Source organism: Vicugna pacos, chromosome 31, assembly GCF_048564905.1.
Source record: "Vicugna pacos chromosome 31, VicPac4, whole genome shotgun sequence".
Lineage (NCBI taxonomy): Eukaryota > Metazoa > Chordata > Mammalia > Artiodactyla > Camelidae > Vicugna > Vicugna pacos.
In genome coordinates, this window is record NC_133017.1 from 10,338,982 (window position 1) to 10,365,513 (window position 26,532).

The 26,532-nt window shown below is 46.1% G+C and overlaps 1 protein-coding gene across 1 annotated transcript; it reads right to left on the reverse strand.

Moving 5' to 3' along the window:
- Window positions 1-604: 604 nt before the first annotated feature.
- LOC140690648 (uncharacterized) lies at window positions 605-25,561 on the reverse strand. The gene is made up of 6 exons (XM_072952534.1): window positions 25,293-25,561; window positions 19,829-19,900; window positions 9,901-10,050; window positions 8,543-8,829; window positions 3,614-3,667; window positions 605-741 (listed from the first exon to the last, which is right to left on the reverse strand). Exons 1-5 carry the CDS (start codon window positions 25,410-25,412, stop codon window positions 3,619-3,621), a joined length of 678 nt encoding a protein of 225 aa, XP_072808635.1. The 5' UTR covers window positions 25,413-25,561; the 3' UTR covers window positions 605-741; window positions 3,614-3,618.
- Window positions 25,562-26,532: the final 971 nt, after the last annotated feature.

A 26,532-nucleotide genomic window follows, 5' to 3' on the forward strand; every position in this document is an offset into this window, starting at 1 on the left:
TCAAGGGCCTGCACACTCCAGGGCCTGTACGCATCTATCCTTACACACTCCTTGCCTGCAAACTCCTGGGCCTCCTCCCTCCTGTACCTACACACTCCTGGGCCTGCACCACCCAGGGCCTGCAGACTCCTGGGACTGCACACACCAGGGCATGCACTCTCCTGGACCTGTGCACACCTGGGCCTGCACGAACATTGGCCTGTACACTCCTGGGCTTCCACACTCCTGTACCTGCTCCCTCCTGTGACTACATACTCCTCGGCCTACAAACTCCTGGTCCTGAACACTCCTGGGCCTGAACACTATTGGGTCCAGGTGCAGTGAAAGTTGTTGGCAGGGAACTCCACGGCCGCCAAGAAGAACCTGAAGAACTTGCCCTGAACCAGCATGGGGCACGGCCCTGCCCCAGGATGTATGTCCAGCCCCGAGGCCACACATGACTGATGACCCAGCAGCAGCAGCAGCAGCAGTGGATCAAAAATTCATAGGGCACACAGGGCAGCGGCCTGGCCCCTCATCCTACCTGGAGAGGCTGCCAGGATTTTGCTGGCTGGGCAGGCAGGCGTAGGCCAGGCCTTGACATGCCCAGGTCCGATGGCGAGTACGGCCAAGCTGGGCTAGGGACAGATAGAAGGGCTCTGAGCAGAGGCAGGAAGAGGAGAGGGCTTCAGAAGACCAAGGAGGCAACAGCGGCTCCTAACATCTGGGGATGGGGCTGCAGCCTGGGGTTGCCAGCAGCGGCTGGAAGAGAAACCAGGAGAGGACTGTCAGCCCTGTGGGGAGGCTGAGACTCGAGCATGCTGGGGGCTGTGCCCACCCTGAGCTTGGGGCCCTCATACAGGCCTCGGATCTGCTCTCAAGCACCTGCTCTATGCACCTGTCTCTCACTTCACCTGTAGGGGCAGGAGGGCAGGAAGCCAGGGTCCCGGGCACATCCTCTCCCACCTAGGCCTGGGTGGGAGTACTGGGCAGTCCTTGCCAGGGCCGCAGGTCACATGGTCCTCAGCTGTGCCCATCTGGACAGACAAACTGGCATGGGCCCTCTGCCCTGGGCCTGCCTGAAATCCCCATGGTCACCATGGGGGTCATTCCCATTCTGGGTCTCTGTGGCCTCTCTGAACTTACCCCTCCCCAACCCCATCTTTCAGGGAAGGATCTGTAAACCCAGCCAGAGGGGATGCAGGACAGGGGGACAGAGGAGAAAGGTCATTCCAGCCATCCCATAGCCTCCCTGTAGCCTGACTCTCTGAACCTCAGCCCATGTGGCTGCAGACTCCCCTCCCATCTCTGCTTCCTCACATAATAATTGACCTACTCTTTGGGGGATGAAAGTGTGGTCAGATCCCAGGTCTCTGGCTGTGACTTTGACATCCAACTGCCTCCTCTTGGCCCCCAACCATCCTGTTGCCTGTCACAGATCCCATCAGGTGTCCCCAGCAGACTCCCACCTGTGCTACTGACAAGAAGCTCCCCTCCTCCTATACCCACCACACAGATTCTCCTGCAGCCACTAGGTCCAGGCTTCTGCCTGGACTGACCCCTGCATCCTGCCTTGGCTAGGTCGGCAAGGTTGCCCTCCCTCCATTTCATGGTGAGGAAACCGAGGCTCAGACAAGGTCACAGTCAGGAGGCAGGAGTACCCACACCTGAAACCCCAAGATTGACCCTAATCTCGTGACCCTGGGGTCACCTGCCCTGTAAATGTAATGTAAAATGGCTCCAGCTTGTTTTACAACAGAAAAACCTGTGTGGTCTATTCGCCGTCAGCAGGTGGGGAATAAAAACAAGGTGAGACAAAAACAGGAATTAGGAGGAGTCTCTATTCCAAAAAATAGTAACCTAGAAAATAATAAGCTAAAGACAAAAAGTAACAAGATATGGCTCCTGTAAGATTGAAATTTAGGTAGCAGAAATTTCAAAAATACAATCTGTAAGGAAAATTATTGAAGCAAAAGAAAATGAAGCAAGAACAATCAAAGCTTTAGGCTGGAAAGGACTAAGAGGTTTTACATTCCATTATCACCACTTCATAGTTGTGTAATATTTGGCCAACTGTTAATTTCAATCTTAGATTCCTTGCAGAAAAATAGAAATGAAAACACCTCATTTGAAAAGTTATGAAGGTTTGTTAAGTTTCCCTTTTCCTTTTACTCTATCTTGACATCTAGTCATTCGAGATGGAAACTTGAGTGGTATTACAACATTAAAGTTATTAAAAACTTTATTGAAAAGCAGATCTCACATACACACATTATCTTTGGGGATCTCAGAAAAACTAATCCTAATTTGACATAAGACACTCACTGACAAATCATGTAGACCTACAGTTTGGCGGACCAACAACAGATTTGTAAGATGTCTCCAGTGCCTTTACATTGAATGAAAAAGAGCCAACGAGAGCTAAAACTCCATCAGTGAAGTGTGGTGCAGGAGAAACCACTTGAACTGAGAACTGGTTTTACTTTTCTGTGTAAGAAGAGACAAATCATACGCTTCCCATGGCCCTTATTCCCTCATTACTTCATAATAATGTTTAGCATTCAACAAAATACTGCGTGAGAAAGTGATCTGTGAGCTTCCCCGTGCTCTGCTCATTACTGCAGCGCTATTTGTTGCCTTTTGTCAGGACTGTGTTACGGATACTGGATAATATTCCACTTAATTTTTATCGTGAACTTGTAAAGTAAATGTTATTATACATACAAACAAAACAACCTGAGGCACAGGATGATTACACTGTATTTCCATAGTAACACGGCTAACCAGTTGTGTAGCCAGGATGGAGCCTATCTGGCTAATTGCAAAACCAGTATTCTTGCCCAAAATGCTGTTTTGTTCCTGAGACAAAACTTGTTATTCTATCATTCAATATTTAGTATCTGTTGATAAATAATACGTAATTTTTATTCATAAGAGATAGATATGTTGAATCCTAGGTCTCGTTGAGAACAGATTCACATGATCTCATTATTTATCCCTGACTGACCTCTCACTGTCCTCTCCAGTTCTGACTGGCAGGTGCTAATAGAATAATTTGTTTCAGAGGGCTCTCATATTGTAATAGTGTATTTTTATCTTATGTATGGTCCTTAGAAAATTCAAAAAACTTTCACAAGGGACTTGACAAGTGGGTGATTTTAAAACAATTGTATTGCCTTATGAAAAGAAAAACAACCTGCTCTTGTTTACTCATATTCATGTGCTGAACTATTTAATCCTTGTGTAAACGGGGGTGGATGCAAAAGTTCTAGAAACAACAGTAAAATATAAATGGAACATAAGCACTCCACTGGGAGGAATTCACCGTGCTGACAAAGAAGAGCTGTACTTTTCATAAAGATGATCTCCTGAAGTAGGCAGTGTGTGCCAATGGAAAAGGCTAAAAGATGCTCCGTGGGGAATATGTTCTCCATTTATTTCATTCATGCAAAGCCCTTTATAACTAAAAAAAAAAAAGCTCCTTATTCTATTTTTATCTAACAGCATCCACTCAGTAAGCTGAAAGTTTACTTTGTGTTCTGTCTCTTGGTAGAAATTCAAGGCCCTAGGAATGCTGTGACTATACATATGAAAATAGGACCCAGAGTTAACAGCAAGGTTTAATTTACTTTACCTCATTTATAATGATCCAGTGACAGTCAAAAGCAACCAAATTCGTCTCCACAACCTGGAAGAGAAAAGAACCCAGTTATCAGTCAGCATTAATTGTGGAAAACAAACCAAACTAAATAGATATACTTGCCAAATGGCAAGAAATACATACTACATGTTAGCAAGGTCTGTGTTACTCAACTGAAGATGGAAACCATTAGTAAAACACTGTGGAAACACGTGTTCATCTCATAAATGCACTGTAGACTTGCTAATTAAGTTTGAAAATATAATCAAAAGCCTAGAAAAACAAAGGCTTCAATCGAAAAAAATATATAAATAACACTTCAGTGATTTAACTTAGAGTAGAGTTCCAATCATATTTCCTACTCCAAATAAACTTTGATGACCTTCTATTATCTACCTGAGAAACACCTAAGTACATATTTCTCCATAATCTGACTCTAACTTAACATTCTTATCATCTATATCCCTGTGTATGTGTTTGTTATTGTCTTGACAAAGTAAAATGCTCTATGTTCTGAAAAGTTTTGTGCAAGTGTATTCTAAGGAGATCCAATCATAAAATTACCTGAAGGTAAAGACTAAAAGCAATAAACATTTATACTAGAACATGTTATAGGTGGGAAATTTCAGGAGCTTTTAGACCACTAGTAACATGAACAGAAAGAAAACTTATGTTAAAAGAAAAGTGAACTACTTGTAGGCAACAATCTTGTCTGGATAGCTATGGATAAATTGATTTGAAATGATCCTCAGCTAAGGACCTAAAAGTGACCCTCTGTGTGTGTGTGTCTCTGCGTGTGTATAATAGAGGTAACTTTTTTTTAATCAAGGTTTCCATTCTATCCAGTTTATCATACATATACTGAGACATGTTTTATAACTCATGCCATGGAGCAAATAGATATATAATAGGTTAAACTGATTTGAAAGAGATTACTCCATTATTTTCAGCAACAATACCTGCAGATTAGGTTTTAATTGAAGATACTTTCTAATAGCTAGCAAGGAACAGTTATAAAGTGTAAATTACTTTTGAGGGTTATTCTTTGAGGGTATTCTGAGAAATACCTACTGAAAGATGCACTGAATTATGAAAAATACAAATGGAAATATATTTTTACATGATTCAAAACTTTCTTAAAGTATATAAATATTTGCAGAATTCAAAAAAAGTTTGGTATAAACTTTATACCATTTCCATATACATCACATAGATTCCTAGGACCTTACTAATGTGTATATATAATACAGTCTCATAGAAGGGAGGATATGTTATCTATTTTTGAGTTATATCATTATCATTTTTTGAACAAATGCTCAACTTCTAGGTGAAACTTAATGTAGAAAATATGACTCATGCAGTTTTCAGTTTTTTCAGTTTTAGCTAAAAAAAAATTACTTTATACCAGTAATGACACCATTTATTTCTAATTTTATAATTATTTTTCTTTAATTATCTTAGACAAATCATCAGTAACTTATTAGCAACAAAATGTTAAAAAAACAAATGAGAACACCATAAGAATTTAATGGAACACAAACTAGACTCACATATAAGAAAAGTAGTTCTCTGTATTAAAAAAAGGGAGAGAAATTATATTGAATATGGGGGGAAAACCCACATGACTAACATATAGAAACATGAAGTATTTATAGAAAACAGAATGAAAACCAAAATATAGATTGAAAGTACTTCTGCAACAATATTAGTAGAATGAAGAAATGACTCAATTTAGCTTAAATTATCCCCATTTAGACAATGTGTACCATGTGGCAAGATCAAGCAAAATTCAGTCTATGAGAACTCTGTATTAACCTGTAGAACTTAAGTAAAGACTTATTTTGTGCAACAAAATTTATGAAATAAGGAAAAAGTAAGAGTTACCTTCTTGATATGATAATGATAACATAATAATGTGTCTATAATGATAACATTGATAATGTGTCTAGACCACAAAATTTACTCAACTTTCACACTCTGTCTTGAAATAAACTTTCAGGCAGAAGCAGAAAATAGTATATTGGTACAGGCTCAGTCGTGCATTTCAGTAAAGGAGAAAGGCAAATATTTCATCTAAGGCCATGATACCACTAGCCATACCACCGTCCTTTGCTTAGGAAATAATCTTCTCTTACTCCTGTCTCTCTTTTACTCTTGAATACTAAACTATAAAACATTTTTCTTTTTATTTTTGAAACGAGGAAAAAATATGAGCACATTACAGCAGATAAAGAAATAAATCATTTATCACAATAGCTCAAGGTCATGGAGCAGACCCCACTTCCCTACTCCCTGAAGTAGTCTTATGCTAAAGCTGAAACCAGCCTCTGCTATGTTCAGACATTGCATTTTGGGTCTACCTGTTAAAGTAACTTAGCCTATCTTCTTTATTGCAATGCATTTTTTACTAATCTCAGCTATGCGCCTTTTTCTAACCTTAACTAATTTTAATAAACACAATTAGAGTGATTTAAAATTCTGTGATTTTATAAAAGCATGATTTCAAAACCATGCAATATCTGTTGGTCTTTTCATGAATACTGAATGTTCAGGACTTTTTTTATGAGCCCATTGTTCTTTGGGGAAGGAAAATAAATTATACCGGAAAATTACTAAGCATCTGGAGGTAAATGTGCCTCGTCCCTTTAAGTATACAAGATATACAAGATATACATGGACACACAAGTAAAATCCATGCTTTACTGTGGGGCCACATTATAAAGAAGCTCTGAAACTTTTTTATTGCTATGTTGTACACAGAAAGTTAATGCTTCCACTCATTATCTGAGGAACTATCCACTAAAAGAGGACTATAATTTCCTTAGGTCTAGGTTAACATCTTCATGTATAACTAAGGAGCTGGCATAACTTCTCTGATTTTTTATAATTGAATGTTACTAAAAGAGAGCAATGCAAAAAGCCACTAATTAAAAAAGTAACCGATATCTGTAATGGCAGAACGAATATTTAGTAAGAGGCATAAAAAGGTGATGGGGAGATCACTAGCTTAGATCTTGGAAACTGACTTTATTTATATTATATATATTCTTATATATTATTAAGTATCTGTATATAACCTACTACTAAACATATATATATACACACACACACATATATACACCGAGAGAAGTGAAAATTACAGTAAAGTTAAAAGATAAAAAGGAGTGATAATGTTCTTTATCCTTTTCACATCTTATAAATCAAGCTAGCATGTAGTGAACATTCTTATAAAAGACATATTTATATAAAAAGAAATTCTCAGCCATTTGTGTGGCTAGCAAATGTCAAACTAATTATAAACCCCAAATCAATTTATCTAATAATTTTTATATTTGTATTAATCACTTTCCATTTATTATACTTCAGCCTAAGTAATGCTGTAACCAACTACTTTCATTACTACCTTAAAGGACTGAATTACTTCTCGATAAAGGATTAAGAAGTGATTGTACGATATCCTAGACTATTTTAAGCCTTTGTATTTCTTTCCAGTTATATTAGTACTTAGAGAAAACTATTCCATTTTCTCATCTTCCTTACATTTATGCAGGATGCTACAGAAAGGGGAAAACCATGATTGGAAAGGTTATAACTACAATGAATTACAACAGAGTAAACATGAAGATGTAAAAGAGGACATCAAAATCCTTAAAGTTGGGAGGGGGAACAAGAAAATATAGATTTCTTTTCTTTTTTTCGTTCTTTTTAGGATGTGTTATACGACTATCAGTTTAAAGCAAACAGATATAGTAATGAGTTAATATACAGGCAAAACAGGGTAACCACGTATCAAAAACATACAGTGCAGTCAAAGGAACCAAAAAGAAACCAAGATAATACAAAAGAAAATTTTTGAACCCCAAAAAGAAAAAGAACAAAGAGGGAAAAGTGAAGTAAGCCAGAAAGAGAAAAAATATAACATATATCACTCATATGCAGAATCTTAAAAAAAAGTAGAAGAAGAAAAGACGACACTAATGAACTCATCTACAAGACAGAAACAGACTTGTAGACTTACGAAACAATCTTATGGTTACCGGGGGAAAGGAGGTCAGAAAGGGATAAATTTGGGAGTTTGAGATTTGCAAATGTTAGGCACTGTATATTAAAGCAGACTGAAAAAATGTTCTTCGGTATAGCGCATGGAACTATATTCAGTAACCTTCAATGAAAAAGAATATGTAAATGAATATATGTATGTATATACATGACTGGGACACTGCTGTACACCAGAAATCGACACACTTTAACTGACTGTACTTCAATAATAAACAAAAATTAGAAATTAAAAAATATGTATGTCTATATCAAAACGACAATGATGTGGGAAAAGAACGTGTATAAAGATGAAAACTTGAAAATCCAGAGCATTCAGCTGGGTTGATGGGATTGGGTGACATTTCCCATTTTGCACATTTCAGGTCTGCCATTACAACTCAGGCGTGTCCCCTAAGCCTCCATAAGTCTGGGCTTCCTCAGCTGTGGGGCTGAGAAGACGCGCCCTTGCTCACGAGCCGCGTGTGAAATGACACACGTACGGCATCCAACGCTGCGCTCGCAGCTGCTCCGTGAGAGCAGGAGTGCTTGCTTCGCCGCTGTATTCCCAAAACAGGGACGCGGGCTCAATCCTGGGTTCCAGGGTCCCGGCCTCCACCCCCTACACGGGCCCCTCCCCCATTGCCCGGCCCAGCGAGGGCCTGCCTGGGAAGTGCCTCGAGCAACGCCCCAGCCGAGCGGGCCCTGTTCTGCCCAAGATCCCTGGCGCGCGGACGGCGGGGCAGCCCGGCTGGGGGCGTGCCCGGGCTCGGGGTCGGGATCGCGGGGCCGGGCCGGGGCCGGGGCCGACGCCGCAGTTGAGTCCGCCGAGGCCGGGCGGGGGCTGCGCGGAAGGGCGCGGCCGGCACGCGGGGCGCGGACACTCACCACACGACGCCATGGGAGCCCTCGCCGAGGTCGCAGGTAGCTGGAGCGCGGCCCCTCGTCCAACACCTGCCCGCGGACCGCCTCGGGGCGCCCGCCCGCCCGCCGCCCCCGCGCTGGACATGAAGTTCCGCGGCCGCCGCTCGGCCAGCGCCGCGCCTCCCAGAGGGACCGCGCCGCCGCCGCTGCAGCCGCCGCCGCTGCAGCCGCCGCCGCTGCAGCCGCCGCCGCTGCAGCCGCCGCCGCTGCAGCCGCCGCCGCTGCAGCCGCCGCCGCTGCAGCCGCCGCCGCTGTCGGAGGGAAGAGGACCGGCATCGCTGGGAGACCCGACGACCCGCCGTCCGCTCGACCAACTGCTGCCTGCCCGCCTGAGGAACTGACCGTTGGGCGGGCGGAGGGAGGGGCCGGGCAGCGCACGCACGCGGATTGGCTCCCGTGGCCCCGGGGGCGGGTCTCGTGGCCACACAGACTTGTAGTCTTGTTGCCTACTGGGAATGATTCTGCTATGAACGTTTCTACACAAGCTGGTTTTTTTTTTTCACCAAATTGTTCATTGTAATTTTACTTGAATTTCATAGATTAAAAAACTAAAACAAAAATAGGGGGATTAACTGCATTTCAAATAAATGTATCTTTGTCATTGGAAAAATTGTTTCATAAAAGACCTCTATAATATACAAAAAGAGCTAATGATAAACAAATACATAAAATACATAAATAAATAAATGAAATTATGAAATGCATAAAACTATTGATTCTGCTTTGAAAGATTAACATTAACAGATTCCCTTCTGAATTTCGAATAGTTATATATATGAGGAAAACTGCTCAGAGAATGGTGAGCCCGGGACATGCAGCTGACAGCAGCTGGGGGTGGGAGCAACCCAGCCCGGCTCCGTCCAAGCCTGTGCCCTTTAGATTGGAGGGGACAGTGCTCTGCACCAGCGGGTGGGGTGCCCTGCGGCCTCAAGCCAAGCTGCAGGTGTAGGGCTGCTCAGGTGACTGTCTCTTCTTAGCAGCTCAGCCCCTCCCAGCTCAGCCCCTCAAGTGCCAGCTTCCCAGCTCTCCTCTCCCTCCGCCTGACTGTGTCTCCTCCACCGCCCGCACCTCGAGTCACCAACAGGGAAAACCCAGGGATGACGGAGGGCGACGGTTCTTCCACCTCCCTTTCCAGGGTGCCCCTGCTGTCCTGGGGGCTGGCCCAGAGAGGCAAGGGCTCCAACAGGGGCCTGAGGTCCCTGCCCAAGTCCCAGGCAGGCCAGGCTGGCCCCACTCCCAGTGCCCTGCGGGCAGAAGGCTGCACTGGCTCCATGCTCCCCATGCTCCCCACGATCCCCTGGGCGAGACCCCCGTGCACTGACCTGCTTCTCATTCTCATCCTCCAGCCTCAGCCGGTCCTCAGTGCAGTTCCGGGCCTGCAGGAGGGCCTTCCTCTGGGAGCACTCAGCCAGGATCCTCACAAAGACCCCGTACATGTTCACACCGAGGAAGAGCAGGGCCTTGGCGCCAAGCTGGATGGGAGAGAACAATGCAGAGTGCTGGGCGCAGGGGTCCCCACTCCACAGAGGCTCCTAGGAGTCCCCCGACAACCAGCCCATAACAGAACCACGCCAGCCAGACCCAAGTGCAAAGCCGTTTGGTTTCACGTGGCCAAGAGCCAGGGAAGCAACCTCACCCCTCACCCTGTGCAGGGGCTATAAGCTTGTCACGTGATGGAATAATCTGCAAGGATGCAAGGGCGGTCCCCCCCAAATTCACGTGGAAGTCCTGACCTCCAATCTATCAGAGTGTGCCTGTATTTGGAAAGAGGGTCTTCCAGGAGATAACCCAGTTAAAATGAGGCCATGAGGGCGGGCCCTGGTCTGACATGACTGGTGTCCTTATAAAAGAGGATTACAACGCAGACAGGCACAGAGGGACGGCCGTGAGGACCCAGAGAGAAGACGGCCGTCTTCACACCAAGGAGAGAGGCCTCAGGAGAAAACAGCCTCCAGAACTGTGAAAAGCCAACGTCAACTGTGTAAGCCACCCAGTCGGTGGCACTTTGTTCCCACAGCCCTCGGAATTACCCTAGAAACTAAACATGAAGACAGAGTGATTATTTCCACAAAGGCTACATCTGGAGAGAAGCTGTGAAGGAGGGTTGATTAAAAAAAAAGAGAGAAAGAAAGAACGGCATTTGGGTATGAAGTGAACCCCTGTGATATATGCACGAAGGTAAAAATGTGTCCAGAGACTCTCCCAGTGCCCCTGGGTTCTCAGGCCACGTCGATGGACAAGCGAGAAATGGGCCCGGTTGACAAGGACCCCCTCCAGGGCAGCCAAGGCCCAGACTCAAGAGGCTGGGACTCGCTCGACCAGGAAAGGATGCGCGAGTGAAGATGCGGGTCTGAGAACAGCAGCATTTACTGCCTCCTGCTTCCACCTGCCTCAACTCCAGTCCAGTCCAGACCACCCAGGACCGAGCTTGGGGGACTTTACATGGACAGAGGACCCACTCGCCCCTGGTCGCACTGCACAGAGTGGCAGGCCTGGGGGAGGATCAGACTCCACTTCGCCACCGGTCCTCCGCAGCTGGTCTGTCCCTACCTCTTATGGCCACAAGAAAGCTGTGCCTCTCGTGGGCCGGCAGATGCAGCACATCCCCCGGGGGCCCCCAGGCCGCTAACAGAGAGAGAACGCCCGCCCACCTTCTGGTGGGGCTGCGGTGTTCACAACCATTGTACAAACCGCTGCCCCTCCGCCGCTGCAAAGTGGATGATTTTGTGCCTGATTAAACTCCAGCATTTCCTGCAGGTTCCAAGGGACACTGCTCCTCGTGGATTAACTCGAAGCACGCCCCACCCAGGACTGTCAGCCGCACCCGATTGCACAGGGCAAACAGAGCAGTCCTTGGGCAGAGTCCTGGCAGCGATGGGCTAGATGGCCTTAACAGGGTGAGCGGCAGAACGAGGAGAAAAGAGACCCAGGAGGTGGCAGTCAGCAGTGACGACCACCTAGACACATGAGAGCTGTTCACAGGAGGTGACAGGGAGCAAGGCCGAGGGACTCGAATCTGCAGGACCGCAGCTCACAATGGTCATCTCCCTGAACCCCCCAACAGGGGGTGAATCCCCCAGAAAGCTCAGCAGGGGCTGCTCTGTCTCACGTACACCTGACAGAGAGGATGTGCACATCCCTACATCACACACAGTCTCACAAATACGCAAATATGCAAGAATATTCTGCCGCAGATCACCTCATGAATCCTACCTCTGCCACCCAGGTCGAGGGACGGCTCTACTGAGGGGACAGGAGAGTGGACCAAAGTCATATAAAAACAGCACTCACTGTCACCCTGAAGACCTCATCGTGACTTGATCATCTCCATGTGACTCTGAACATCTCCAAGTGACCTGGACGTCTCCCCGTGACCCTGACTTCTCCATGTGACCTGACCATCTCCATGTGACCCAGGACATCTCCAAGTGACCCTGATCACCTTCACTGTGACCCTGAACATCTCCAGATCTGACTGTCCCTCCTAGCTGGGACATCTATGCTTGAATCGGGTGCAGGGCTGGAACGCAAATGGCCATCACTGGCTGCACCCAGGGAAGCTGTGCTGAGCCCCTGCATCAGGCATGTTTTCTGTGTCTAAAGGACCATCTGCAGTATTTTGGGATCAGCTCATGCCGATCTGTTTATGAAGGCACTTGTCTGATGGCGACAGGAAGACTGGCATCTATGAAACAATAAATTGCAGTTTGGTAGAGTCAATATTTAAATGTGCACTGAGCATGTTTAAAGCACCCACAGGCACAGCAGCAGACACATTTCTAAAAACTCAAACAATAGCGAGTCTTTGCACAAAATGTGCTTCTCCCCCAGTAGACCGTTCATCGCTCGTGGCATCGTCATGGCCCCTCTCAGCCTCAGCTTAAGGCTTTGAACACATAGAACGTACAACACACAGGACACCCTCCCTGGATGCAGCAGTAACCTCTCCTGAGATGCCCTCCCAGCCCGGCGCCCCCACAGCTTCCGCAGACCCCTGCGGAGGAGCCCAGCTGTCACTGTCAGGTGGGGGACACAGTCAGGTAGAGGACAAGGAGTCCAACTGAGGGGCTAGGTGCCCAGGGTTGGCTCAGCACAGGGTGCAGGACGCCACAGGCCACCCTCTTGGGCCTGGCAGACACAGCTTTTCCAGAAAGCAAGGCCTCAGTTGGCTTGTGGCAGAAACAAGGGGAGGTAGGGGTTCCCACTAAGGTCTGGGCAGAGAGGTGAGACATGGGTTGGGAGGCAGAAGAGCCAGCAGAGGCTAGACAGTTTGGGAAAAATCAATTGCAGAGTGGCGGCGGGCTGGGTCACCGGGAGTCCCACCTTGTCACCTCCTTTATACCCACCTTCATCACACCTTCCCTTTACGCCACCCATGGTGATCCCCCAGGGAGACCGAGGCCCCGCTGGGTGCTCACTGAGTACCCGGCTGCCCCGTCAACACCGTCTGAGCTGCTCACGTGGACAGCAGCCCCAACCCCAGCCCCGCCCCACAGTGCAAGTCTTGTGGGTAGGGTGAGGCAGGTGCAGAGATCCGGGGGTTGATGGGGGGGTCCTCCCCTGCCTGGTGCTGTGCACTCACATTTGTACACCCAGTGTGCTTCCAGGCACCCCGCTGACCTTCCCCCAGGAGGCAGATGAAGAGGCCACCCACACGATGGCAACGCTGCCTGCACACCTGCCTCCCTCCTTCATTCACTGCCTCCCCGCAATCAGGAGCCACGGTGATGGGCACACGGCAGGGACAACCCGCAGGGCACAGGGAGGTTTAACGACTAGCTACCTAATCGATAATAAGTGACGAAGATGACAAGGCAGAGAGAAACCCGCCTAGAGGCCACCTGCCGGCAGGTGTGATCTGGAGAGGGTGCTGGTTCACACTGGCAGCGAGAGAGGTGATGGGGGAAACAGGTTGAGAGGGAAGGGGGAAACAGCTAGGGGGTGTGTGTGTGTTGGGGTGGAGGCTGAGTGCCACACACCCCAGAGCATGTGGCCATAAGGCCTCCCGGAAGTGACAAGTCCTCACCACCCCTGCCCGGCAACCCCACTCTACAGACATGGGGACACTGAGGAAATTCAGGGGCCCCAGCTGCAGAGGGCAGTACACAGCCGGGAGCCCAACATACTGGCCTCCCTGTACCTGCCCTGCACTCCTGGCCTTGGCGTACCTCCCACACACGCCTGGCCTCAGCATACAAGGCCCCCAAGGACCTGCTCACAGCCCATGCTGCCCTGGAGGCCTGGACCCTGCCTGGACCCCAATCCTGCACCTTCCCCACCCTTTGAAGGCTTCCTTTTCCGGCTGAAACTCCACGGCCCAACAGGACAGCCCCATGCCTTTCTCACATTCTGGAAATTCCAACCTGGTCAAAGCCAGCTCCACGCACGTGTCTGGCACCGGCAGAGGACACACCCCACAGAGCCGTCTCCCACAAGCGCACATCCGCGTGCCCAGTGCTACTCCAGCCGCGAGGAAGTCATCGTCGTCTGCCCTTCCTCCCTTGGGGACCTCCCTCTAGCCATCCCAGCCAGTCCCACTCCTTCGCCAGCAGGGCTCCCCTCTCCCCTCTAGCTGGGACCTGCCACTCCCTATGTTTACCCTCAGCAGCCGATGTATGATTATTTCTTTCCCTTGAAAATGAGACCCTTCTTTTGACTCCTTTTCCTTTCCCAGACCTGCCCATTTTCCTCCCCTTTCCAGCAGAACTCCTAGAAAAGACTCACCCTCCCCGACCCTGCCCCTGGCCTTGGCCGTACCCCAGCCTGCTTTCCCTTCCATGGCTGCTCCGGGCAATCTGTGACCAGGTCAGTGCCACCTTCACATTCTGAGCCCAGGCTCAGGTCCCAGCATCCAGCCCACCCTGCTCAGGACCATCAGCTCCTCTGCCCTGGGCCCCTTGGCCAGCCTCACACCTGCACCCCAAACATCACCCCTCCTGGTGTCTCATTCACACTCAACTTGAAACCCCATCCCTGTGTCAAAGACCCCAAATCAATGCCTTCAGCTTGGCTCAGCCAGCTGTGCCCCTCCCCAGCCCATGCATGTCTCCAGCTGGGTGTCTACTCAACCCACCATGGGACAGGCCCTGGTGGAACCCCTGGTCACCGCCAACACTCACCCCAGCAGCCTCTCCCACTTCTGCTGACCAGGCCCCTGGAAAATGCACAGGCCATGGACTGGACTCATCTTCAACATCAGCAAATGCTACCAGGCCCGCCACTCTGCAGATGGGGGCACCTGGCCACCCCCAGTGCCAGCTGCTGCCTGGCTGCTGACAGTACCTCCTCCCGTTCCCCTAGGATTCCCTGAACTGAGCAGCCAAGGTCAGATGGCTCTGTCCTCTGCTCTAGCCTCCTGGCCCAGAGTCCCCCTGGGCCCAGAACCCTCTGTGGCCCAGCCCTGGTGCCCCTACATCCTATGCTCCTTGTGTCCCCCGGCCTGGCCTCCTCTGCTTGGGGCCTCTGGGCAGGAACCCTTTCCCCAATACAGCACCCGCTCACCCCTGACCTCCAGGAGCGCCACTCAACTGTCACCTTCTCACCAGCCTACCTGACCACCATGTCAAAAAATGCACACACTCCCCCCTGTACTTTCAAGATTCTCCTGCCAGCCAGATCCAGTTCTTTCTCCTGTTTTTGTTTTTGTTTTTGTTTTTTGTATTTTTTAAAACTGAAGTATAGTCAGTAACAATGTGTCAATTCTGGCATACAGCATAACATTTCAGTCATACATAAACACATACGTATATTCCTTTTCAACTTCTTTTTCATTACAGGTTACTACAAAATACTGAATACAGATCTCTGTGCCCTAAAGAAGAAATTTGCTTTTCATCTACCTTATATATAGCTGTTAGTATTTGCAAACCTTTCTTTTTGTTGTTTTTAGCAGTTTCTGTCTTCCAATACGTTACATCCTTAACTCACTTACCACCTTCCCTGCCTGTCTGCCCCTCAAGAGGGGCCTCAGCCTGTCAGGTCCAGTGACGGATCTGGGAGACTGGAAGAGAGCCTCTCGTGCTGTAGCATGTGCCCTGGTGTTGGCTGAATGAACAACTGAGGGTGCACAGGTGGTGAGGCGGCCCAGCCTGGTCACACTGCTGGAAAGGGGCGGAGGGAAGACTCTGAGGCAGACAGCGGTGCTGCTACCTGCACTCCCCAACCTCTCTCCAGGCCGCCTCAGATCAGATCTGATAAGACTGTGTCCCAACTCTCAGATCCGTCACCAGGTGAGCAGTAGGGAGGGACTCCAGCTTTACCACGAACAATAAAGGCACAGAAGAGGCAACATGTCCTGATGTCTGCAGTGACATGGCTTCTCAACCAGCCGGTCTCAGCTGGCTATTAACTCACTGGACAACCACAGGCTATGAAGTCAGAGGCCCTTACAAGAAAACTATCATGGAGAGAAACAGACACCCCCCGCTGAGGTTTTCTCATCATCTTAGCTTCCTTTCTCTCATCTTCTGGGTTAGATTACAAACATGAACGGGGAGTCCCTGGGGGGCATAGAAGAGCCAGTGTGTTGGTTTGTTGAGATGACTGACCAGTTGGTCCTTATGCGCCAGGGTCCTGGGTCTTTCTCTCTCTCTCTCTCTCTCTCACACACACACACACACACACACAAAATCTGCCATGTGTGCGGTCAGCGCCCTTCCCAAGTGGTGTCTCCCTCACTGCCACCCATAGGAGGTGTTCCCCATGTCCCCACCGCCCTGCCCCCAGCCCTGTATCCCTCACAGGCTCCTTGCAGCCTCCAGAGCCCCACTCAGGGGGAAGCAGCTCTGCCCTTCTCCCCATGACTCACCTCCCCAGCTCTATCAGCTGCAAACCTGTCCGCTCGGCGCGAGGATAACTAGTTAACCGCAGTTAGGAAATCTGAGAGCTTACCTCACAAACAAAGCACATATTCCCCCTCCACTCCACCTCAGACCACCTGCAGACCCTTCATCCAGCAGGAAACTCACCCACCCCCCGGGAGCTGAGAGCTGCCCCCCACCCCAGGAGAACTAGTCAAAGGGATTTCCTGAGACAGGATCACTGAGGGGAGGGGACACTTCATTAAGACTGGGTGGGGACATCTGCCAACCACCTCTCACCCCACCCTGGGAGCCCCCAGGGCTCTCCCACCTTGATGCTACCCATTGAGCCTGGGTGTTCCCCTGCGTCTTCCTGGACTGGAGCTTCCTCACGTGCCCAGCGCATCTACTGAGCCAAGCCAGGCACCCCAGAGGTTTTCCCCAGGGTTCAGGATTTTAATTCTCCCCTTGAAGCCCTCTGGACTCATGGCCTGGCAGGAGGTGCACAGAAGACGGAGGCCGCGTGGCTTAGCACGGGCTGTGCAGAAACGACAGGGGAGACAGGCCTGGGGTCACCATGAGCTGCTCAGAGATGGGGATGACCACGGGCTGCAGGATTGGGAGTGGGGTGGGGGAGGCAGCGTCTGGAGGCATCACCTGCCTCATTTTCAGAGTCCTCTTATAGATGCGCCACACATTTTGAGCAGTTTCATCACTGTGTTCCATGGAAGAGACAGGGAGAAGCGTGCTTACTCCATTTTACCCAGAATCAGAATCTCTGCGCCTAACTGTTAGAAAGCCCATTTATCAAGTTCACACTGTGAGCCAGGACTGTACTGTTTTACCTTTCTGATTCTTACAAAACCCCAAAAGTTACATATTAGTAGAGTAATGTATCATAATCTTCATTTTATCATGAAGGCGCAGATGTTCAGCAACGATGAAGTACCTCGCCAGAGATCACCTGACTGGTTTCCAGACTCACAGAATGCCCTAGAATTAGAATGCCCTCAGACCACCTGCTTCAAAACCAATTATAGTGCTTATTAAAATTGAAGTTTCCTGTGCCTCACCTCGCATAGTAAGTCAAAAATCTTTGGGAAAGGGGCTCAAGGAGATTTCCAGTGTGTGCTGAAGTTGAGAACCAATGTATATTGCCTCCAAAAAAGGAACTTTCAGTATATATGACTTTTAAAAGGATGTCAATGTATTTCAGATAGGAATACCCGTTAGTGTTGGCATCAATCAGTTTAAAATAGCTTACATATGCTCACATTCCCTACTCTTCTGTATCATGTTAAGGAACATAAAATAGGATTTGTTACAAGCCAAGGTTCACGTTATATGCAGGAAGATTTTCTGAACCCCAAGCCTTGAACCCAAGGTTCTAACTCTCACTCTCATCCCTGACAATAAGAGTATCCTAATGGGACCCCTCCCCAAGAAATACTAGGCAACCAGCATTATCAAATTCTATTTTGGAAACAGATTTGACAGAAATAAATTCTACTCATTCACTGCAAACAATACTGCTACATTTCTCCCCAGGAGGCAGAACTGCCCTGTCTTTCATGATGGACATTACTGGCAAAAAACAAAAACAAAAACAAGTTGAGAGTCTCGCTGTCAAAACCTGGGGCCCTCATCTTCTACACGGCCAGATTGAATTGTAGCACCCTCAGTAAAAGATAGATGTGAACACAAATACTTAGAAAAAACTCAGTATATATGGGAGGGAGGAGAACCCTGAATCAAATACGGAAACATTTACGTTTAGAAGAAAAGATTTTTAGGACAAGCTTATATGTAAGGATATAATTATGAAAAAGTCTATCGGATTCCAACGTTTGCTCAAGATGCCTAGTAAAGTATGTAGATAGCATTAAAATCCTGTACACATAAAACTTTTCTTCTGAGGATCTCACAGTTTTATAGACATTGCCTTAATGGCACATAACAGGGATTATCATTCCTAACTCACATATGGGAAAAACAAGGTCAAGTACGCCATTCTCCAAGGCCCTCTGCTGGTCTCCTTTTTAAAAAATGTGTCATAACACACCATAACAAAAAGTCATATTTTAGTACTAAAACTTATGGCAAATATTCTGCTTTGAAATAAAAATCTTTTTCAAGAAAAAATGGTCTTATGGATATTTATGAGGAGGTTCCAAAGTTGCAAAATGATCAGCAGTATGAATCAAAAATAAAAAGAACTCAGTACAGTTATTTTCAACAGTGAAGAATATCTCAACCAGTAATTTCTACCCCCTCCCCACCCCAATTCTGGAGAGAGAAAACTCCAAAACATATGGCCCAGGAAGAAAATCTGCACTCATTTATAGCAATGAACTGGCTTTTACATCTCTGCAGCGAGAGTACGCAAGTGACTTCACAGGTAACAGCTTCCGTATGTTTCATATTTTTAACATTGACCGTTCATAATAAAGGTTCTTTGATCCCAGATGAAATGTTTGAATCAATTTTTTCTACGCTTACTCAGAGTCACCATTATAAAAGTTCCCCTCTTTCCCACCTCAGATGTTCCAGCCCTTCCTGCAATTGTAACTATCTCCACTTGTCACCTTCTCTGCAGTACTTGCCACCCCTTTGCTGTGGTTTTTAGCTGTGCTCATTAACCTCTCATACAAAAGAGGCACAGTAATAAATAATGTTCGTACATAATAAGTTAACTGCAATAAATAAGGTTCCTCTAAGGAATTCACAGGCATCTTTAATCAAATTGAAAGCTCATGGTAGTGTGGTTAATATGAAAAGAAAAAAAAACCTCTCCCAATCACAAAAAAGTCCTCAACAGGTAAGGCCTTTCCCTATATATGAAAAATCAAAACTTAACTATATATATTTTTAACTAGATTATACTTCTGGGATTAGAACTCTTAAAAAAAGAACCAAAACCTAAAGTCTTAGATGAAAACAAAAGACCAGAATCTAGATAAATGGTAAAAACATCAAATAAAAAAAAGTCTAAGCAATGCTAAAAATTGAGAATATCTTCAACATAAAATTACTTTAAATGATCCCAAGGCCTATATTTAAGGCCTATATTTAAGGCCTAGTGTAGGAACAACATATATTAATATGACCATTGCTAAAAAGTTAAAATGTGAATTTGTTAAAAATAAATCCCTTTAAAATGATCTTTTTGCCCTTTTTGTTTGAGCTGGTAGACAGGTCAAGTTTTAGAATAATTTAAGCTACTATAATTCTTCAGATACAGCCAGATACCTCAACTAAAATAAAACCAGAGTGCTAATTTAGACCCTGTCCTTAGCATTTGTAAGTATAAAAAGAGCATACTTGTAGGTGCTAATGCAAGGAGTCTTGAGGTGAGTACAGAACATTGTCCTAGGGAAAACTGAATTTTCCTGGCTTTGTGCAAAATGAGTTGTTGTATATATTATCCATCCACCCAAATATTACAGATTACCTTGCACACAGTAGCAAACTGTTGGTTATTTCCTGCTCCAACTGCAAGATATCCATCCTGGGTTTTAAAAGCCTAAAATAAATAAAGACATGCATAAATATGTAATACCTTAAAAATTGGCTTTAATTTCTCACACTTTTATATAAAAAGCCTGTTCTAAAGTAATGTTATTAATTAAATCAATATCAACTAATTAGTATCTTTTTCTCTTATATTTGCATAGTTGCCATTTCAGGTTTTCAAAGCACTTACTGCCTCTTCCACTAACTGTTATAAAACTGGAGGCAGGGTGAAAAAAGGATGACTTAGAAAAATAAAGAGAATACTAAAGTTTTATTACAACCTATAACATGAAATTCTATATTCATTACAGTATGGATTAATGTTGGATTTTCCCAAAGCTTTGTGATTTATTTGCTTCCAGTTTTTCTTGCAGGGCAAAGAGAAAGATGGTACATTGTTTTCTACAAAGTGTAAGAAAAAATAGACGGGAAAAAGGAAGGATAGAAGGGAGGGAGGAGAGAGGGAGAAAAGAAAAGAGAGTGGGAGGGAGGGAAGATGAGTAATGGAGTGAAAATCTCACATATAAACTTTTGGATACTTTTCACTTTCTAGTAAGTGAAAAATGGCACATCTGGATCGCTGGACCTCATGTGGCTTTATGTACCTGAAAATGTCTGTTCCTTTTAGGAGACATGTTCATTTGGGCACCCACAGATGTACAAGAAAGTGATGCTTCTACTTGCCATAGTCCTAGCCCCTCTGGAGTACTTTTCAGCACTCCCCTCTCCACATCTGATTAGAATGATGGTGGAAGGAACAAAACTTGACCCTCAGAAGACCTAATTCCCACTTTCTTTAAGTAAATGAGTTCCTTTAGTCTCCTTTCATTTTGTGTAAAAATTGCTCTGTATCTTCACCTACTTTTTCTCCACTTAACTCCTGCCTCTGAGAAAGACAACATCTATCTTCCTTGGCAGGGTTTACTCCTAAGCTAATGACCTTAGTACTGCCTTCACTCACACCCTTCAGAACGCTGCTCAATCATCTCATCTCTTCATTTCCACTGGATCCTTTTCTTCTGCCTACATATAAGCTCATTCCTACACCAAAAATATTAACAGAAACAAAATAAGATTTACATCAATCCTGACACTCCTCTTAAGTGTCTTAAGTGATCTTGAAATTTTCTTCCTTCATTCAGTCTCTAAATAGTATAAAATACTTCATCAAGTACTATATATCAATGTGCTTTGTTAACAGGATTCCCTTCCTATCACCACATTGAAACTATTCTTTCTTGACCCTTCTGTATTATTTGGTACTGTTAACCATCGCCTCCTTCAGGAAATTGTCTTATCTCTAGGCTCCGTCTGGGTTCATCTCCAATCTCTGTGACATGTTTTCCACATGTCCCTTTTACAGGATTATCTTCTCCTAGCCTTCAGCATTACTTAAGCATCTGTATTTGGTCTTTTACTTACTTCACTTGCTTCTTATGTTAGCCACCAGCCACATGTGAGTATTAAATTTAAATTTCATTAAATAAAATGAAAGTAGCCAGTCACAAAAGACTACAAATTGTGGTTCCCTTTATATGGAATATCCAAAATAGGCAAAACCATGGAGACAGAAAGATTAGTGCCTGCCTAGGGCTGTGTGGAAGGTGGGACATCTGGAGTGACTGCACGAGCACCGGCTTTTTTGTTGGGGCAATGAAAATGTTCTGAAATTGATTGTGGTAATGGCTGCACAACTCTGTGGATGCAGTAAAAACCATTGTGTTGTACAGTTTTAATGGATGAATTGTATAGTATGTGAATTATATCTCAACAAAGCTGTTATTAAAAAAAATTAACAGTTCAGTTCCGCTAGCTACATGTTAAGCATTCAATAGCCACACGTGGGTAGAGTCTGCCACGTGAGGGAGTCCAGATGGGGAACATTTCCATCTCCACAGACAGTTGTATTGTATAGGGCTAGTACACTGGACTTGGTAAATTGTACTTTTCCTTTTATTCTTCCTACTACGTGGCATCTGAAGAATGTGAAGCAATTAATAAATGGTTGTAAGATGTTAATAAATCACTCAAATGATTGCATCCGTATAATAGAGTAGAGGTTTGCTTGGATGGATCCCAAGCAAAACACTATAACAGGGTTTTATTCTATTTACATTTTTGCTTGATTTGGAAATTAATGCCACTAAGATATTACATAAACTATTTTAAATGTTTATATTCCCTTATTCACCAGGCAAAAGCAAAATTAGTGTTATACATAATGCATCAGTATTTCTCAAACTACAGAAAGGGAATGTGCAACAAAGCTGTGAGTGAGGGACACAGATTCTGAGCAGAGATGTCTCAACAAACCATTGATAATTATGAAGTTACACAAGTTGTTTGCTTGCTTTTTTGTCCGGGAAGCGTGAGTTGGGGAGTAGAAAAGTAATGCGAAGTAATAACGTGTGTTGCCAAGGATAACATGAAGAACGATTTTCAAAATTTTGGATCAGTGACACATTCAACAAATTTATGTTTTTGGGGGTGTTCATTTCCTTTTAATTAATAAAGAAATGCCTGCTTCTTCCTTCAGCCTGAACCATGAGATGAAATATACATTTCACCGATATAAATTTTTTTTTTAATTTTGAGCAGAGATAACTAATGATCATAGGAAAGTACATACTGAATAATAGCTCAGCCACCAGAATATAATTAGACTAAGGCTCTCCAAACAGATTTGTTAAGATGAAGGTAAGATTATGCACTCTTTAAACTATTACTTGTCCCTGTTATTATTGCTACAGTGTTTATTTAATAAATATATTTAAATACAAATTTTTTAAGTACTACATTTTGCTGTAAACTTAATGTTTTTATCCACACACAGCCCCCCCCCAAATTCATATGTTGAAATCCTAACCCTCAATGTGAAGGTATCAGGAGCAAGAATACACCCTTCTCTGAACCAGGAAGTGGGCCCTCACCAGACATTAAACCTACTGTACCTTGATCTTAGACTTCCCAGCCTTGAGAACTGCAAGGAATAGATGTCTGCAGTTTTAGCCACTCAGTCTATGATATTCTGTTATAGCATCCCAAATGGACTAAGAAATTGGTGCTGAGAAGTGGGGAATTGCTGTAACAAATACCTAAAAAAGGGGCAGAAGCTTTAGCACTGGGCAATGGGTAACGCCTGGGTTTTGAAATGCATGTTAGAAAAAGTCCACTGCTGTCATTGGACCCGCAGGGGCAATTCCGTTGAAAGCTCAGAAAGAAAAGAGAGTTGTAGAGTAAGCCTCAATATTCTCAGAGAATACCTAAGTAATCTTGAACAGAATGTTGGTAGAAATACGAGTGGTAAAAGTCATTTTGATGAGGTCACAGACAGAAATGAAGAACATGTGATTGGAAACTGAAGGAAAGGTGTTCTATCCTTGTTACAAAGTGGCAGGAAACTTAGCTGAATTGTGTTCATGTTCTAGTGTTTTGTGGAAAGTAGAACTTGTAAGTGATGAAATTAAGCTATTTCTAAGCAAAATGTTTAAGGTGCGACTTGGCTTCTCCTGACTATGGTACAATGTGAAAAAAAGAGAAACAACTTAAAGACAAGCAAAAAGGAAGCAGAAATTAAAGACCTGGAATATTCTCAGCTTATCCATATTATAAAAAATGAGAAAGCATGGTCAGAAAAAAAAAAACACTAAGTGTACATCAAAGTGACCATGTGATAAGGAGATGTCCTTCAGTAGGTGAATGGGTAAATGCACTATTATACATCCAGAAAATGGAATATCATTTAGTGCTAAAAAGAAATAAGGTATCAAACCATGAAAAGACATGAAAGAACTTTAGATGCAAACTATTAAGAAGCCAATCTGAAAAGGCGACATCCTGTGTGATTCCCAACTGTACGACAATCTGGAAAAGGCAAAACTATGGACACAGCAAAAAGATATCAGTGGTTATCAGAGGCTGACGGGAGGCAGAGATGAGCAGGCAGAGCACAGAGGACTTTCAGGGCAGTGAAAATGCTCTGTATGATATTATAATGGTGGATAAATGTCATCACACATTTGTCCAAGTCCACAGAATGGACACCACCAAGGGCGAACCCGAAAGTAAACTATGGATTTGGGGTGATTATCACACGTCAATGTAGGTAGATCAATTGTACATGTGGAGTCAGTGCATGTGTAGGGGAGGAAGTATATGGAAAAATCTCTATGCCTACTGTTCAATTTAGAACTTAAAACTGCTCTAAAAAATTAATTTTAAAAAAAGGAGAGTGAGACGCATCTTTGTGGTGATAACACTGTTCTGTATCTCAGTCATGTCTGTGCCAGCTTCCTGGTTTTGATACTATACTGTAGTTTTGCAAGATGTTACCAATGGGGCAAACTGGATTAAGGGTAACACAGGCACCATGTCTATTCTTTCTTAAATATACACGTGAATCTATAATTATCTCAAAAATGTTCTTCGTTAATTTTTTTTAAAAGATGGTGGTACATTAGGGATTCTTAAAGTTTTTCAAAAGAATAAGTTATACTTACTACTTTTAAGTTAATGGTTTATAATTACGGCTTTTATAATATAATGACTCACCAACTTTCTTTCCATGTAAATAAATCACCTCAGAATTCATAAAGTGACAAGTATTGAAATAGTCACTAGGTAAATTTTAAACTCCTTAAATTACATACATAAATTGGAAAAATGTCTCAAGGTTGAATTACTGGGCCACAAATATAACTGACAAAATAAACGATGGAGGAAAGTGTTGCTATTTTGAAATAAATATTTCATTCCACGATATTTTTCAGATGAGAGCCAAGAAAATGCATTATAATTTCAAAATTATAGCTAATTTCATTTTCCTTTGTATATATGTACATTTCTATCACTTTATATTAAACTTTAAAAGAAGAAAATATCCTAAAGTTTAGTTAAGAATTTTAAACAACAGGAATTTACTAATTTATATCTGTGAACAGTGATAAACATTTGGTAGGAAAAATACATATAATTCTTTGAGTTCAATGTGCAAGGGGCATAACTTTACTAATAAAAATAATTTTAATGGTGTTTAATTTTTAACGTAATTCTTATGATATGTTTACATAAGTATGAATTGGTTCATCTTATTTACATTTCTTGGCCATGATACTGCTTTTAATATGTTTAGGAGATCATGAAAAAGAATTTGTCAAACCACGTGGTTTCTGCATGATTGGCATTAAAGCTTTTCCTGCTGGTATTTAATGAGAGCTTTGGATCAAATGTGTCAGAAGTACCTTCTAATTAAACAGCAAAAAATTAGAGTCTGTAGCAAAATGAACTTTGTTAAGACTTAAGATTTTGCTTTCCAAAGAGTTATCTGAGAACGTATATAACTTAGTGACGGTACTGCTAGTGCAAAGTAGAAAGGAACCCAGAACAGAAAAGCAGCTTCTTACCTCCGCAGGCTCAGAGCATCCTCCCCCACAGGCCTTCTGAGTTTCGGCTCCTTTGAAATGTCCGCGCCTTCCCCTCCGCGCTCCTCCTGCGTGCTGTTTCCTCACGGAAAGAAAGTACATTTTCTCCCCAGTCCTTCACGACATTTCATTAAAGCCGTAATAGGGTCACAGTACTCTGCTGAGACGTTTTCAAAAGGGAAGCGGTTCCTGTCCGCTTCGGCCCTCCACACTGCGGGGACGGATACTCCTCAACTCCGCCCGGCGTCGATCCCTCGGCAGGTGAGACGAAAATTTCCTGAAGCTGTGGTGGCGCGACTGCGCAGGCGCGACGGCGGGGGAGGGAGTCCGCGCGCATGCGCTCAGGCGGCCGCGGCCGCCGCTTCCCTCGCCGCGGCCGCCACTTCCCACGCCGCTGCCGCCGCTGCCGCCGCCGCCGCTTCCCTCGCTGCTGCCGCTTCCACCGCCGCCGCCGCGGCCGCCGCCGCTGCCGCCACCGCTTCCCTCGCCGCTGCCGCCGCCGCTTCCCTCGCCGCTGCCGCGGCCGCTTCCTCTGCCGCGGCCGCCGCCGCTGCCGCTGCCACTTCCCTCGCCGCTGCCGCGGCCGCCGCCGCCGCTTCCTCTGCCGCGGCCGCCGCCGCTTCCCTCGCCGCGGCCGCCGCCGCTTCCTCTGCCGCGGCCGCCGCCGCTTCCCTCGCCGCGGCCGCCGCCGCTTCCTCTGCCGCGGCCGCCGCCGCTTCCCTCGCCGCGGCCGCCGCCGCTTCCTCTGCCGCGGCCGCCGCCGCTTCCCTCGCCGCTGCCGCCGCTTCCCTCGCCGCTGCCGCCGCCGCTTCCCTCGCCGCTGCCGCCGCCGCCGCTGCCGCCGCCGCCGCCGCTGCCGCCACCGCTTCCCTCGCCGCTGCCGCTGCCGCCGCCGCCGCTTCCTCTGCCGCGGCCGCCGCCGCTGCCGCCGCCGCTTCCCTCGCCGCTGCCGCCGCCGCCGCCGCCGCTTCCTCTGCCGCGGCCGCCGCCGCTTCCCTCGCCGCTGCCGCCGCCGCCGCCGCCGCTTCCTCTGCCGCGGCCGCCGCCGCTTCCCTCGCCGCTGCCGCCGCCGCCGCTGCCGCCACCGCTTCCCTCGCCGCTGCCGCTGCCGCCGCCGCCGCTTCCTCTGCCGCGGCCGCCGCCGCTGCCGCCGCCGCTTCCCTCGCCGCTGCCGCGGCCGCCGCCGCCGCTTCCTCTGCCGCGGCCGCCGCCGCTTCCTCTG